Source organism: Macaca mulatta, chromosome 4 (assembly GCF_049350105.2).
Source record: "Macaca mulatta isolate MMU2019108-1 chromosome 4, T2T-MMU8v2.0, whole genome shotgun sequence".
Classification (NCBI taxonomy): Eukaryota; Metazoa; Chordata; class Mammalia; order Primates; family Cercopithecidae; genus Macaca; species Macaca mulatta.
The window spans coordinates 182,610,319-182,627,758 of record NC_133409.1 but is presented as its reverse complement, the minus strand read 5'-3'; the positions used below and the strand labels follow the sequence as shown (position 1 = coordinate 182,627,758).

Genomic DNA, 17,440 nt, shown 5'->3' with positions numbered 1-17,440 from the left:
CACACAGTATTACAGAATGAACTCAAGTAGGTTTTTTATTTAAGCATAACCAAGAGTATGGTAATCTAGTGAAGTGTGCTCAGGCACTACTGGATTACTATCTCACTTTTACGTCAGTGTATAGCTGCTAGCAAGCTAGTTCCTCCTGCCCTAGTGTTTTTCTAATGAAACTGTCGCTACACTACATTCTGCTCTTACGGAGCCTCCACTCCCAAAACGTCAACTCATGATGTCACCTCCCTCATACCACGTGAAACAAAATTTAGGTAATAACCGAACCGAGAGGCACCGAAAGACGGAGTGAATAAGGCACACACCCCGGGGGGTACCAGCACGGCACCACAGGGCCAGCCGGCCTTCCAACTCACACCCCGGAACAGGTACCAGCATGGCACCACAGGGCCAGCCGGCCTTCCAACTTATACCCCGGGACAGGTACCAGCAAGGCACCACAGGGCCAGCCGGCCTTCCAACTCACACCCCGGGGGGTACCAGCACAGCACCACAGGGCCAGCCGGCCTTCCAACTCACACCCCGGGGGGTACCAGCACGGCACCACAGGGCCAGCCGGCCTTCCAACTCACACCCCGGAACAGGCACCACAGGGCCAGCCAGCCTTCCAACTCACACCCCGGGACAGGTACCAGCACGGCACCACAGGGCCAGCCGGCCTTCCAACTTACTTCCTTTAAATTTTCTGTTTCCACAAAGCAGAGACCAGTGGAATTAATATTTATGGAGGGAAGAAACCAGAATGTATGTGGCACAGACACAGACACAGACACAGACACAGACACAGACACTTGACGTTTTCTTTTTTTTTTTGAGACAGGGTCTTGCTCTGTTGCCCAGGCTGGAATGCAGTGGCGTGATCTTGGCTCATTGCAACCTCCACCTCCCACGCTCAAGCCATTGTCCAGCCTCAGCCTCCCAAGGAGCTGGGACTACAGGTAAGCGTCACCACCACGACTGGCTAGTTTTTTGTTTTGTTGTGTTTTTGTTTTTATATTTTTTTTGAGACACGGTTTCGTCATGTTGGTCAGGCTGGTCTCGAACTCCTGCCCTCAAGTGATCCACCTGCCTTGGCCTCCCAAAGTGCCGGGATTACAGGCGTGAGCCACCGTGCCCCGCAGACACTTCACACTTTCTTTTCTCATTATCTAATTTTCAATAATGCTCAGCAGTAAGGTTTAGCAATTGCAACGTTTTCTTTTGGCTTTTTTTCAGATACCAGAAATACCTCGAGTAATGCCAAATCTGACTTTTAAAATGGAGGGACAAAGTCAAACCATCTTTCATTCTGACGTAAAGAACTATTTAGTAAAGGCTGTTAAACCACAAAGGGATAAAAGCAGCTATGCTTTAAAGATACATTGCTTGAAATAATGAATTTTAGGGGTTTCTCTAAAATACCTGTAATTCACTAATGTCTGCAACTTTGTTTTTCCAATAATGGCATTTAATGGTTTCTTTGGGACTATGGTTTCTATTGGTATATATTAATTATAATAACACATTTTTAAATGTATTCATTATTCAAAATTATTGTTTTCAAAATAATTGGATGGCATGTCTTTGATATTTTTTCTAATAATTTTTGTTATGAAAAACTTAAATAACTTAAGAGACTAAAAGCCTCTCCAAACTCCACCTCGCAAGAGAAATATACTGCTAACATGTCAACGTTCACTTGCTCAAGTGATTTTGTGCATATAAAAACCAGTCTGTATGTTTTTTAAACAAATGTTTAATTTGTAACCTGCTTAATTCTCGACAGTAGATATTTTGGTATCATTCCAGGTCAACAGAAAACTTAATATTTTTAAGTATTTTAATATCAGATTTTTGTGATTTTTAAACATTAACTCACTTCAGAATGAAGAATAACCCAACAATTAATGTCAGGGAGCAATGTAAAAATACAAATAGTATCTTCATTAAAAGAAAAAAGTCATCCCTAATGAAATTTCCTTGCTAGAGAACTACCTTATGATTAAAACTGAGGAATAAGAGCAAACTTCAGATATAAAGTATTAAAAAACGTTCACATTAGCAAACCTGAATGATATGCATGAAGGTACACGTGGGCACAGAAGTGCCCCTAGAACAATAGTTTATTCTTTGGGTCTCAGCTGCTTTCACGATTCCTCTGATTTAATATCTGTTATGCATTTTTACTCCAAAAAAAATGAATAATCAGTAAATAATTTAAACATAGATCCAAGTAGATCATTTTAAATGTTATGAAAAAAGATCACAAGACCTATTTCTTGATTTATTAAGCACATTTTTCCTACGTTATGCAAGAAATCTGCTTCATGAAATATAATAGCACCTTTTAGGAAAAAAAAAGTAACTCATAGAATCCCAAGTAAAGTACTTTTTATAGTGCTTTGCCTGGCTAGTATAGATATCATCTGAGCTAAAAACGCTTAAATTATTTAGCAGGTTAAGTTTGCTTTTTTAAAAAATGGTTTCTTGGCAATATATAAGGCCGGTTGAAAGCTGAACTAGCATGGTTTAGAAAAGTAATACATGGGTCAGGCAAGGTGAGGCATGCCTGTAATCCCAGCATTTTGGGAGGCCAAGGCAGGCAGATCACTAGGTCAAGAGACGGCGACCATCCTGGTCAACATGGTAAAACCCCAACTCTACTAAAAATACAAAAATTAGCTGGGTGTGGTGGCAGGCGCCTGTAGTCCCAGCTACTCGGGAGGCTGAGGCAGGAGAATCGCTTGAACCCAGGAGGTGGAGGTTGCAGTCAGCCAAGATCACACCACTGCACTCTAGCCTGGTGACAGAGCGAGACTCCATCTCAAAACGAAAAACAACAAAAAGAAAAGTAATACACGCCTAGTCAAATAAGAACAGCATTGCCTGAAGCTAAAACAAGATTAAAATTTACCTAGACCATTGTCATGTTTGGAGCTCACAATGACTGCCAGCAAAAATCCTGGACAGAACCCCCACCCGCATGAGTAGATTTCCATATATTTTGGGGATTTTTCCACTTAGGTAAAGAAACATCTGGAATGAGCTTTATCAAAAACCAAGGCATAGGATTAGATAAGACTACTTTTGCAGGAATAAATTGAAGTGATGTTTACTAAACAATCAAAAACTACCCAGGTTTTCTCCCCTGATTGTGACCTTTGTCCATGGTATCCCTTCATTTGGAGAGATGTCCGTCACAGTTAAGAGAAAACTATATCAGGCCCGGCGCGGTGGCTCAAGCCTGTAATCCCAGCACTTTGGGAGGCCGAGGCGGGCAGATCACGAGGTCAGGAGATCGAGACCATCCTGGCTAACACGGTGAAACCCCGTCTCTACTAAAAAAAATACAAAAAACTAGCCGGGTGAGGTGGCGGCGCCTGTAGTCCCAGCTACTCGGGAGGCTGAGGCAGGAGAATGGCGTGAACCCGGGAGGCGGAGCTTGCAGTGAGCCGAGATCTGGCCACTGCACTCCAGCCTGGGCGGCAGAGCGAGACTCCGTCTCAAAAAAAAAAAAAAAAAAAAAAAAAAAGAGAAAACAATATCAAATGAGACATAACATCAGCAAAAAGAATTGGCTAGGCAGTGCAAAACTCAGTCACTACACACAGTGCTGACCTCTCGTTCACTTTTTCTTTTTAAAGAGCTTTCTGGATGGCCAAAAACCAATCTATCAACCAGCAGTCATAACGCAGGAAAAGCAAGTTCCAACTCATGATTTCAGGATCTTACCAACAAGTCCGTCATCAGTGCAGAAAAGATTAGAGAGAATGTCTGAATCTAGAAGAAATTTATATGGGAAGCCAGAAGATACATTCCGTAGCACGTAGACAGGTCTTGGCCTTCCTCGTTCGGAACGCATCTGTATACCCACCTGAGCAGTTCACAGGCCGGTAACCATAACTGGCCGTAAAATTGTATTTAAAACTCTCTACCCTGGCTGTCCCTAATACCCATGTATATTTTAAAAAATAATGTTTAGGCTCCATCTTTAGAGACTGAAACTTAATAGGCCAAATAATTTACTTTTAAAGTTCTAGGGAGATTCAGAAAAGCCAGGGCTGAGAAGCACTGACAGACCTGAGTGCTTCAAGAACAGGCCATCAGTAAAGGCCTCCACATCATGGAAAGGGGAAGGGTGCCACGCACGCCAACATCCAAAAATATTCACACCACACCAACCGGATGTGTGGTGTTCTAACCATGCATGACCTTGAGCTTAAACTCCGCTAGAAAAGATAGAAAACATAAACTAACCCTAAAAACTAAACGTTGGCTTGCTGCAGACAGGATCCACAGACCACAGCGAGGACTGCAGACAGGATCCACAGACCACAGTGAGGACACACGCCCGCAGGTGGAGTGAAGAGAGCCAACTGCTGCCTGTGCCACCGGGAGATGGGGCTGAGACTTGCTCTGAAGAGCAATAAGGAACAGAAAAGGTGTAACTCACAGAGCCCCTGAGAAGCAACAGACAAGGCAGACAAGGGAAGGAAAACTAATGAGAGCAAAATATAAAAGCAGCTCTTTCGGCAATCAAGGCATCAAAGCTGCGGAAAATTCGGAGGCAAATCTCAGCCCTGGGAAACCTTCTGAAGGATGTGAAAGACAATATAAGGCAAGATTTGACAAAATAATGATTTTCACACAAAAATCAGAAAGCCAGATACTTCTTTCATCTTTTTGGAGCGTTCTGTGGAGACTACAAAGATGTTTGTCCTATCACCTTCACTATTTGAAAATTACATCCCTTGTCTCCGTCGTCCACACAAGAATCCGAGTAGCACGGTGCGTCGCAGGGCCGCTGCCCTTACCTATGAGGTCAGTGGGGCCCGTCCCCAGGTTTTCTCCCCTGATTGTGACCTTTGTCCATGGGATCCCTTCATTTGGAGAGATGCCGGTCACAAGCGGGGGTTGTCGTGATCGAGACATCGTGCCTTGCGGAGCAAACTGGTGATCCTGTTACAGAAGTAATCTGTTAAAAGAGAAAGAAAAAGGGATTAGAGCCAACTGAGATAAGCACTGACTAAAAATATAAGAATGCTAGACAGTCAGTACCAAAATATAAAAAATATTCTTAAACACAGAGTTTTGAAGTGTTTAGGGGTCATTTAGCCAATCAGCCAACATCTACTGAACATTAAGTTACTAAGGACACTCTGGTTAGTATTGCAAGAAAGACGTAAGAATAACAGAAAGCTAAGCCCTGGGTTCTAAAACCTTCCAGCACAGGGGCAGAGAGAAACTAATGTCACTGTGTAGCTCCATGACTACCTCTGCTGAATCCTAAATTGATACTAGGAACTGTTCTACTCTTCTATCCCCAGGGCTGTTTAAAGGAGAACTATACTCATAAAAATAAAAACACATTTACATTCCCACCACGCCCGGTTAATTTTTGTATTTTTAGTAAAGACAGGGTTTCACCGCATTGGTCAGGCTGGTCTTGAACTCCTGACCTCGTGATCTGCCTTCCTTGGCCTCCCAAAGTGCTGGGATTACAGGCGTGAGCCACCGCGCTGGTCTCGAACTCCTGACCTAGTAAAGTGTATTGGATTTCACTTTACTTTTGTATTTATATGGTGTGCAACTCTTTTTTAATATGCTCAAATCAATGCAATATACTGACATTTCTACAAAATCTAGAATGTAGATACAGGCAGAAGCATTAATTTGCTAATTGTTGTGAGTATAACAGAGGAGGGAAAAGTGTAGTTTCTGAGACCAGGTAGACTTGTGTTCAAGTACTGTTGCTCCCATTTACTAAATCTGTTCTAAATCTCCCTCTTCTTGTATGCAAAATGGAGCTAGTAACAGAAAGCATTTCATAAGGTTATTGTAAAGAATATAGGATAATCCTTGGAAAGCACAGTACCTGGCATACAGGAGGCAAGCAATAAATAATGAAATTTTGCCGGGCGCGGTGGCTCACGCCTGTAATCCCAGCACTTTGGGAGGCCAAGGAGGGCGGATCACGAGGTCGGGAGTTCGAGACTAGCCTGACCAATGCGGTGAAACCCCGTCTTTACTAAAAATACAAAAATTAACCGGGCGTGGTGGTGCATGGCTGTAATCCCAGCTACTCAGGAGGCTGAGGCAGGAGAACTGCTTGAACCTGGGAGGCGGAAGTTGCAGTGAGCCGAGATTACGCCACTGCACTCTAGCCTGGGTGACAGAGTGAGACTCCGTCTCAAATAATAATAATAATAATAATAATAATATTTTACTAATAAACCCCTGAGAACTCAAGTGCTCAGGGTTTCAGATGCCCCAGAAGGTGGGGTGAGACTCAGAGCAGAACAGTGAGACTTGCTGGTGACCTGTATCTTTATGGACTAAACAGTGAGACTCCCGGGCCCCCGCCTCCCTCCTTCACAGTCAGGAGAACAGAAGTTTAGTCTTTTAAGAAACCAAGCAAGAGCACCAGGACTTAGAGACCCCCAGCACAGCACAGGTGTGGGAAACTGGGGGCAGGCTGACCAGGGATTTGGGGTGAACCTGTGCAGCAAGCCGTGGCACTCCTCGGGCTGCCTCCCTTCTCCTGCCCTCGCCACTGTGAGGTGTGTAAGCCTCTCCTGCCAATCCCACCCTGTCCACACAACTGAAGCATTATTCTCTGCAGAAACTGAAGAGTCCTAGGAAAGTAAGACCCAAAGATCCTGACACCTGAGTGTCCTCCCTGCAAAAAGGGAAGGGCCGCTTGTCCTCCTACCACCTGACGGAAAAGCCACTCGCTGTAAACTGCCCACACACAAACTCAATCAAATCGGCTGTTAACAGCCTCACTCTAAAACACGGGAGCTACAGAGGCCGTGAGCAAAAGCCTCCCCTCTGCCCTCTCAAGGGCTGCTGGAGATGAACGAGGCTGGTAACAGGAGCAAAGGGCAGACACGTTTCTTTAATGTGCGTCAGCACAGGGCACTCGCAGGAGCATGGTCACCTCTCAAACCGGTGAGGCCCAGATGCTTACAGACCCTTCTTCAAAGGGAAAGGGAGGAGGGGCGAAATGTGGCCATTTGGAGGGGCAGTAAATAATTTTTAGGGGGAATAAATGGGTTCAATGCTCAGATGGTAGTTAATAAATAATTCTGAGAATTCAATAGGACCTGAGAACTGACAAAGTCCATCTGGGCTCCAGGTGCAGTGTTTGATTTTCAGTCTCTTTTTCTATGATGTGAGTTTTAATCTTCTCTGATTAATGAAATTTCAGGGAGGAAACTGAAGGCAAATGTGCTCTTCTTCGGTCAGTCTAGTTTCTCTGCAGGTAAGGGAACTTCAGACGCACAGCCTCACGCTCTGCTTTGGGAGAGACAGGAGGGCTGCGGGGAGGGCTTGAGGCTGCTTCCTTCGTGCAGAATGTCAAAGCAACGTATTTTAGGGTATCGTTTTCTGACCCCCAACACTGGGCAGCCAAAGGCAATGAAGAAAGATATGTAAGACAAAGATGGAAGAAAGACAAACAAGAAAAAAACACAGAACAAACATATTGCAGGTGTTGTATGGCCTGAATTATGCCCACCCACCTCACTCCGCCACAGCCAAATTTCATATTTTAAGCCTAGCCCCAGTACCCCAGAATGTGGCTGTATTTAAAAAGGTGGTCTTTAAAGAGGCAATCAAGGTGAAATGAGGTCCCATGGGTGGGTCCGAATCCAGTGTGACTGGTGTCCTTATTAGAAGTGTTCTTATGAGAAGAATTTGAACAGACACACACACAGAGGGAAGGACACATGAAGACTCGGGAGAAGACGCTATATACAAGCCAAGGAGAGAGGCCTAACACAGATCACTCCCTCACGGCCCTCAAAGGAAAACAACCCCATTGACTCCCTCATCTCAGACTTCTAGCTTCCAAAAGGGTGAGAAAATAAATGTACGTTGTTTAAGCCACTTGGTCTAGCTTACTTTGTTATAACAGCCCTAGCAAACTAACAACAGCAGACACAGAAAAAAAAAAAAAAAAACACGTCAAAATCATTCTAAAGTTTGATCTTAAATTAATATCTAGAATTTTTTTTACCCCTAAAAGAACTAGATGCCATGAAAATAAATCAATCCAAGAATAAAAGCTCTTCAAATTTTCAAAAAGGTCCAAAGAAACATGACTTATATAGTAATGTAGTAACTGACCATCAGTTTAAACAAAATTGAAATAAGGCACAAAAGATGGGTGTGTGTTTGGGGGCAGGAAAGACAGGTAAACCAGGGAGTGACCATCTTTTATCTCACGTAATGGGAGGCTGACAGCTGATGTCTAAAACCGACCAGCAAGAAATGGCAGATTAGAAGAATCTGGAAATGTTGCCGTGGATGGCAGGAGACAGCGGAATGAGTCTGGGGTATGTTATATAATACAGTATTTGACCTCTTGTCCCTGGTTTCTGGGAGCGAGAGTCTTAAATCCTTGGTGTTTTCCCGGCAATAGGATTGTCTTTCTTATTCATGATCCTCTCAAACCACGCCATAGTACAGGCCAACAAGATGAATCAACAGCAGGACTGGCCATTCCAGAAAGACCATGGGATTAGAGGGTTAGGGTTTTGAGCAAAGCACCAGCAAACCAACCTCCTGTAGAGAGGCAGGGCTGGAGATTAAGTTCAATCCAACAAGATTTAATCAGTCATGCCTACGTAACTTATTTAATACAAATAAAATGGTGAAACAACAAAAAAGGAAGTCCAGAAAAACATTATCATTCATCCAATAAACCCAATGAGACAACTCAAAGTTACCTTGAGTTCCTCTCCTGGCCTCTGGCACCACCTGAATCACATACTCAGAATCTTTTGTCTGAATCAAAAATCAACTATTCCTCTCAATCCTACTGTTCCCTCCTATTGCCCTCCCACTTACGACCTTCGTCTTCTCCCCTCAATGCTGCAACAGACGTATAGCTGGTAACTCTGCCCCATTATCTCTCCACTGCATTCCACCCTCAGCAAATGCCAGAGCTAGTTCTCTAAAATGTGGAGCTAATCAATATCCTCCCTACCTTTAAAATAATCATCTATGAAATCCACTGCTCTGTGGTCTGCACAGCCCACAACCTCCTTCACATCCTGTTCAAAGCCTGTCACAGCTAGACTCGTCAACATTGCCTACTTCATCTCCACCATTCCTCTCCTCTGACATTCCTCACATGAGCCCATTCACTTCTTATGAACCTGCCATGTGCCTGTATTCATGTCATTCACCCTCTTTGCACTAAAGAGAAATCTCCAAGTTTATTAAATCTGTACCAATATTTCAAGTCATGCTCAAACGTTAGTTTAGTCTCCCTGATCCCTCCTTCTATTAAACTTCTACTACATAATTTTAACGTCCACTGTGTTAAATTTTAGATATTTTGTTTGTTTCTTCTTTGAAAACACATGTTTGATCAATTTTATATCCCCGCTCCTCAAGCTGAGGGATCTGACATGATGATGTCAGGACTGAACTGAGTCAGAGGATCCCTAGCTGGTGTCTGCTGGAGAGCTGCTTGCTTGGTGTGTGGGGAAACTTCACACACACCTGGTATCAGGACTGTGTACTGAGTCAGTGGCTGTGTGAAAGCAGCAAGTAGGAAAAACACTGGGATTTTTTCCTATCTCTTTATAAGCAAATAAGCAGATAACCGAAACGGACTCCAAGGTGAACCAGACAGAAGAATTAGTAGATAAGAACTTAAAAGAGTCTATAACAAATGTTATTAAAATATATGTAATCATAATGAATAAACAGATGGCTATTCTAAACAGAAGAATTAAAATTATAAAATTATTTTTTAAAAAGAAATGCAATGCAAATTCTAGAACTGAAAGGTGTACTATCCGAAATGAAAACTACACTGATTAGGCTGCACAGTAGGTAGAAGACATTTGAAGAAACAATCAGTGAACATGATTATAGATCAATATAGTTATAGAAATCAATTTATCTAAAGATATACAGTTCTTTAAAGTACTGAAAGAAAAAAAGTCCAAAATTAAAGTTGTAAAAGGTATTTTCAAGTTAAAAAAAAAAAAAGTTCATTGCAAACAAATCTGTACGACAAGAAATGCTGAAAGAAGTTCTTCAGTCTGAAGGGGAAGTGATACCACAAAGCAATTTGGTAGGAGAGTTTATAATTATGAATGGACAAATTCATCAGAAAGACATAACAATCAAAACTGTATGCATCTAATACAAGAGCTTCAAAACACATTAAACAAAAACTGATTGATAGGGAGAGATAAATATACAATCATAGTTTGAGGTTTTAATATTCCCTTTCAATATGAATAACAACTAGATTAAAAAAACAAACAAAAAACATAGAAGATATGAACAGCACCGTTGGTCATCATGACCTGACATTTATAAAACTCCTTTTCAGGTGTCCCTGGAATGTTCACCAAGGTAGACCAGATGCTGGACCATAAAATAAGTCACAGGCAATTCCAAAGATCGAAATTCCAAAGACTACAAAGGAATTAAGTTAGCAATAGCAATACAATATCCAGAAAAGTATCCAAGTATTTGGAAATTAATATACTTCTAAATAACCCAACATTCAAAGTAGAAATTAAGAGGGAAACAGAATATTTTGAAATGAATAAGAAACATACATCAAAATTTGTGGAATGCCACCAAAGCAGTAACTTAAAATCTTACATTAGAGAAAAAATATTTAAAATTAAGAATATATGTTTCCACATTTTAAAAAAAACTAGAAAAATAAGGGCTAAATAAACTCAAAGTAAAGGGGAGGGAGAGCAGGAAAAGGAAGCAGAAAGACAGAAATAGGAAAAAAAATAAATAATGGAAAGCAATAACATAAGTAAAAAGAATTTGAAAAAAATTAAAGCCGAAAGTTCTTCACCAATAATTAATGAATTGATATCTCAAAAAAACTCTCTAGAAATGAAACAAAAATTATCAATTTCAGTAATGAAAGAAGGGATAACCACAGATACTAAAGACATTTAAATAGTAATAAAGAAAGATAATGAACAGCTTTATGCCGATACATTTTACAACTTAGATGAACTAAATTCCTTGAAAGACAAGTTACCAAAACTAAACAAGATGAAATAGAAAATCTCAATATCTTCAGAAAGATTAAATTAAATTCATTATCAAAACTTTCCTACAAAGAAAACTCAAACCTAGATGGCTTCACAGATGGATTCCATAAAACATTTAAGGAAGCAGAAATATCAAGCCTATATGAATTATTTCAAAAAGCAAAAGAGGAATACATCATGATCAAGCAGGGTTTATTCCAACCAAGCAAGGCCAGTTTTTCAAACATCAATCACTGTGAATTACCATATTAAAAGTAAAAGAAAAACCGTATATTACCCTAAATAGATGTCAAAGAAGCCTTTGACAAAGTTCATGATTAAAAACTATTCATGATTGCAAATTCTCAACAAACTAGGAGTAGAGAGCATCTCCTCAATCTAATAAAGAACTATTTGAGTGGGGAGGATCACCTAACATCCCACTTAATGGTGAAATACAGAATGCCTTCCCCCTTTTGAACAGTAATATAGAAAAGATATCCCTCTTTCCTTGCCTATTCAACACTGTTCTAGAAGTTCTAGTGGTGCAATAGGGCGAATTAAAGAAATCAAAAGCAGAAAGATGGCAAATGATGAAGGAGATATCTATTTGCAGATAACATGATTGCTTATATAGAAAATCCTAAGAAATGTACTAAGCAACTAATAGCACTAATAGCTGAATTTAGCAAAGTCTTAGTATTCATGGTCAATATATAAAAATCAGTTTTTATATATTTTAGTAGGACTTGATTAGAAAATAAAATTTTTAAAATTCATTTTGAAAATATCACTATAAAACCAAATACCTAAAAATACACTTAACAAATGAAATGTACAAGACTTCTACATTAAAAACTACATATACTACAGAAATAAAATAAAGACCTAAATAAGTGAAGATCTATATCATGACCATGGATCAGAAGCCTCAATGTTGTTAAAGTATCAATTAGCCCCAAACTGATTTGTAAACTCACGCAAGCTTATATAGAGATACTGTCAAGGTTGTTCTAAAATTCCAGTAGATATTCAAAGGACCTAGAAGAGCCAAACCAGTTTTAGGAGGAGGAAAAAAGTTTTAACACAGTACATGACTTCGAGACTTATAACAAATCTACAGTAATCAAGGCAGTGTTGTTGCCATTAGGATAAACTAATGGATGAATGAAATAGACTAGAATCCAGAAACAAAGACATATGACTATATGAGTTTTGACAAGGCACCAAAGTAATTCAATGGGAAAGAAAAATATTTTAAATGGTGTTGGAAAAACTGGATAGCTACATAGAAAAAAAAAAAAAGGAATGTTAACTGCAACCTCACATCACTTACACAAAATTATTTCAAAATGGCTCATACACATAAAAACTAAAATTATAAACTATAAAGAAGGTAACATAGGAGAGTATCTCCATTACCGGGGTGTAGCTAAAGACTTGTGTCCGGCCGGGCGCGGTGGCTCAAGCCTGTAATCCCAGCACTTTGGGAGGCCGAGACGGGCGGATCACGAGGTCAGGAGATCGAGACCATCCTGGCTAACACGGTGAAACCCCGTCTCTACTAAAACAATACAAAAAAACTAGCCGGGCGAGGTGGCGGGCGCCTGTAGTCCCAGCTACTCAGGAGGCTGAGGCAGGAGAATGGCGTGAACCCGGGAGGCGGAGCTTGCAGTGAGCTGAGATCCGGCCACCGCACTCCAGCCTGGGCGACAGAGCGAGACTCCGCCTCAAAAAAAAAAAATTTAAAAAAAAAATTAAAAAAAAAAAAAAAAAAAGACTTGTGTTCAATATGACAAACACAAGTACAATGAAAAATACTAAATTTTCTCACTTCATCCAAATTAAAATCTTCTGCTTATCCAGATAAAATAAATAGGCAACTACTGCCTGGAAGGAAATATTCACAATAGATAGAAATGACAAAGGACTTTGTACAAACAATACATAAAGAACTTTTGAAATTTGGTAACGAAGGAAGCAACCCATTTTTGTTTGTTTTTTGAGCAAAAGATCTGAGGAGACTTAACAAAGGCAGATATATGAACTCAGTTTTTAACACGGTATGTGACAAAGAGGTGTACTGGTAGATTTCTGTGTGTGTGCAAGTGTGTATTTTCTAGCTTTGTACACTGAGAGAAGCTAGAAGCAACACTACAACAGTAGCAATTAGCATATCTAACTCCCAAATACCATTTTTCAATAAAAGGAACCAGTGACCTTGGAGAAATGGCTGACTGCAAGGCAAGGACAAGACAAGCCTGAAAGATTCTGCTGGGCCAGTAAGGAAATCCGTGTCAAAAGGCCACAGAGCCGACTGAAGCGGCGCCCACTGTCCAAACCACACAATCTGAGCACTACAAATTAGTCTTTTCTTGACCTTGACATTTTCAAAGAGTGCAGGTGATTTTACGGAGCGCCTGTCAATCAATCCGGCTTTGTCTGCAGGTCCCTGCCGATGTGATCTGGGGTCTGTATTTTTCGCGGGGACCTCACAGATCCTGCTCGGTGATTCGTATCAAGAAACGCTCCTCATGTCTGTCTGTTTCAACTTTGGATTAGACAGTACGGTACCAGTATTTTATTTCCTGATTTTGGTAACTGTACTGTAATGTAAGAGAATGTCTTTATTCTTCTTCCTTTTTTTTTTTTTTTTTGAGACGGAGTCTCGCTCTGTCGCCCGGGCTGGAGTTCAGTGGCCGGATCTCAGCTCACTGCAAGCTCCGCCTCCCGGGTTCCCGCCATTCTCCTGCCTCAGCCTCCCGAGTAGCTGGGACCACAGGCGCCGCCACCTCGCCCAGCTAGTTTTTTGTATTTTTTAGTAGAGACGGGGTTTCGCCGTGTTAGCCAGGATGGTCTCGATCTCCTGACCTCGTGATCCGCCCACCTCGGCCTCCCAAAGTGCTGGGGTTACAGGTGTGAGCCACCGAGCCCGGCCGAGAATGTCTTTATTCTTAATAACTACATACTAAAGTATTTAGGAGTCAAGAATGATGCCACATCCCACTTTCAAGTGGTTCACAAAAACATGCAGACGGAGGGACAGAATGATACAGACATTGGGGAAAAGGAAACAACTGGTGGGTGTGGTTAAAGGGCTTACTGGAGCTGCTGTTCACCAAAAGGAAGGAAGGAAGGGGTTTATAGGAGGTACTTTTGCTATTCTGGAAAGTTTTCTGTAAGTTTGAAGTTACAGTAAAATAAAAAGTTATCAAATATAATGCTTTGGTAATATTTTGAAATTAAACACAAACACATCCCATTAACATTATCCTGCTAAACAACCTGTTAGGCTCATTGTTCCTGAAAGTTGAAAGATAAATATTTATTTTCACATTTGACAACAGCAAAATGCACTAATAAGCAATAAATAAACTGATATTACATAAACATACTAGGTAATTTAATAGTTAAGTTTATATAAAATTATATGTTTTGGAAGTATTATTTTACTGGAATACACTATTGCTACCTCTTTAAACTTGCTTCTAAACACAGACAAAAGTATGGAAAGCTTGTTTTGCCAATGTGCTAGAAAACTATTATAAATTGATAAACATGAGATTTAGTATGGTAACATATTAATAAAAAATTATACGAGAGCAAAGGCATATTTCAACACAAAGTTCTTTAACAACAGCTTCAATAAACAGACATCATGTTGCCCCAAGATACCAAAACACTGCAGGGAAAGCAAGTATTAAGCAAAACGTGGGTAATCAACCCACCTCATTAATTAATGCTTACAAACCAATTTGTGAGAGGAAAATAACTTTCCTCAATTGGCATGGAACATGAAGCTGCCACTGGGTGGTGATTTAATTATCTTCTTGACACGATTAAGCTATGTCGTAAGTATTACAACACAAATTAAATAAGCATGTGGTTACAAGAGAGTACTTTCAGATTCTGGTCTAGATCACATAAAGAACCAAATTTTTCAGTAGAAATACACTGCTCTCCTTGTTTCCAGAAAAACAGTAGTATGAAAACCTAATAAAAATAATTACCACTGACATTAATATTACTGAAAAGATGATAAGTAGAAATATCAGACTGTCAGAGATCCTTGGTGGTTTTGATTATCAGTAGGGCTGGTATTTCACAGAATCAGAGCTAAAGGAGACCTGACCCAGCTGGCATCTAGTCTCTTCACCTGAAGACACTGTAACCTAGAGATGTTGAGTGTCTTTTTCAAGAGCACACAACTGACGAGCTGTCAAACAGACCAGATCCTTGGTGTCCTGATTCGTAAGAGTCTAGTATCCTCTTCCTTCTATAACCACCATGTGTCCTATGAGGTCATTTGTGAATGTGACCACTCACATTCTAAGAACCTTCATTGTTTCCCCAGTGACTGGGGCTCTGGCTCACTCTGGTGTGAAACATAACTGCAATTAGAATACCTCTGGTCTCACAGAAAGCAAAACTAAAAAACTAGGGCAGGGCAATTCCAGTTTACTCCCACTATTTCAAATCCAATTTGAGGTCATTTACACAGGGCTCTTAATCTTAACTATGTTACCCTCAAAATCTGTCCAACTAAAAGTAATGTCTGGTAATAAAAAGTAAGGTCTGGGCCACCATGGATAGTCATGAATCAAAAAGTCTGATCTATTTTCTTACTTATGACTCAAGAGTACATGTAGGTGTCTTCCAGACGCACAAAGCAGAGACAACTGAAAAGCCAGCATGCATTACACTGGTTCATTTGCAACAATCCTATTTCCTTACCATGAAGAATTACCTACACATACCCAAACCAGAACAGACCATTATGCCAGGAAGACCCGTCATTTAATTTACGAATATAAGAACATCCCTGCCTTTCACACTGCAGTATGCATAGCACATACAACAGTTCTTGCGACATAATATACACTCAGTAATTTGTGAACGAACTATAGGAAGAGATGTCTCCTCTCAACCTGCCTTCAGTTAAAGACGTACTACGTGATAGTATGCTATGTTTGTTGATACGTTCTTATCAATAGGTAATGCTCTTATGTTTAAAATCACAAATGAATGAAACAATTTATTATCACTTTCAGGAAAGAGTCTAAGGCTTTAAGGAAACAGAATTAGTTTCTGAATATTTTCAGTCTGACAACCCATGCCAGACTCCTTTGAGTTTAAAGGAACGCTCTAGTCTACAGCTGTCATTGTCTACAAATTTTCCTCACAAATATTCCAATTATCATAAAACAATGACATGAAACATTTGTCATAAGGTCTTTCTTATATAAATACGCTAAACAGAGGTCAACAAAAGTCTGACTTTGCCTGTCATAAACCTCATTTGTTTAACTAAAGCAATATACAGTCTTTTAACTTCATAGCCATTTAAGACAATTAAGAAAGCACTAAGGAATAAAGTGAATAAGCTTATTCCAAAAGCACCTACCACAAACTTTTGAAAAATCTTCTTTTCTGTTTTTTTGAGACAAGGTATGGCTCTGTCAACCGGGTTGGAGTGCAGTGGCGTGACCACGGCTCACTGCAGCCTCAAACTCCTGGGCTCAAGCAAGCCTTCCACCTCAGACTTACAAGTAGCTGGGACCACAGGCATGCACCACCATGCCTGTCTAATTTTTATATTTTCTGTTACAGAGATAGGGTCTTGCTCTGTTGCCCAGGCTGGTCTTGAACTCCTAGGCTCAAGCAATCTGCCCGCTTCAGCCTCCCAACGTGTTGGGATTACAGGCATGAGCCACTGCACCAGGCCCTAACTCTTTTCTTTTTAAGAGATGAAGCCTCATTGTGTTTCCCATGCTGGAGTGCCGTGGAAATTCACAGGTGCGATAGGGGTGCATTACTACCTCCAACTTCTGGCTTCCAGTGATCATCCTTCCTCAGCCTCCAGAGTAGCTGGAACTACAGGCCCGCACCACTGTGCCTGGCCACAAACTAATTTTATCTTTGGAAAGCAGAGGAATAAAGAGGTAAAACAGCTATTATTACTCATGTAAGGAAAGTTAATGCAGATAAGAATCAGGAACTTTTATTAGGTCAGACTCTGGCACAAGAAAACTAACAATATACAAAATACTAAATAATGCAAATGGGAAAATAATAAAGGTTGGGAGAATGGGAGTACTTACTGGGAATTTCACATATATACACAGGTATATAAGATGGGGTACAAATTATTACATACTGACTCCTAGCCTAAGAACCACAATACACACTTATGTACTATCCACTACCAAAGAGAGTTACGGGTTTGCTTAAAAACAAAAAATCATAATGCTGATGTGTTTCCAGACTCATGTTAATTCACCAAGTATTTCTCAAATGCCTGGACCCAAATGGGGATAACCGGAACCAGGAGGGTCCTTATAGAAATTAACCAGGGTAAGAGACACTTGTCTGATTTATTTTGATAATGGCAATATATTCACTGAATAAATATACACTCAAGA

At 40.5% G+C, this 17,440-nt stretch overlaps 1 protein-coding gene across 9 annotated transcripts in view; it reads right to left on the bottom strand.

Moving 5' to 3' along the window:
* The window catches only part of EXOC2 (exocyst complex component 2), a 209,956-nt gene that overhangs the window by 149,889 nt on the left and 42,627 nt on the right, over positions 1 to 17,440 (bottom strand). For all 9 annotated transcript variants that reach the window (XM_015135401.3, XM_015135397.3, NM_001266944.1 and 6 more), the window contains 1 exon segment: positions 4,806 to 4,966. In XM_015135401.3, coding sequence (XP_014990887.1) covers positions 4,806 to 4,923 — 118 coding nt within the window. In that variant the 5' untranslated portion in view covers positions 4,924 to 4,966.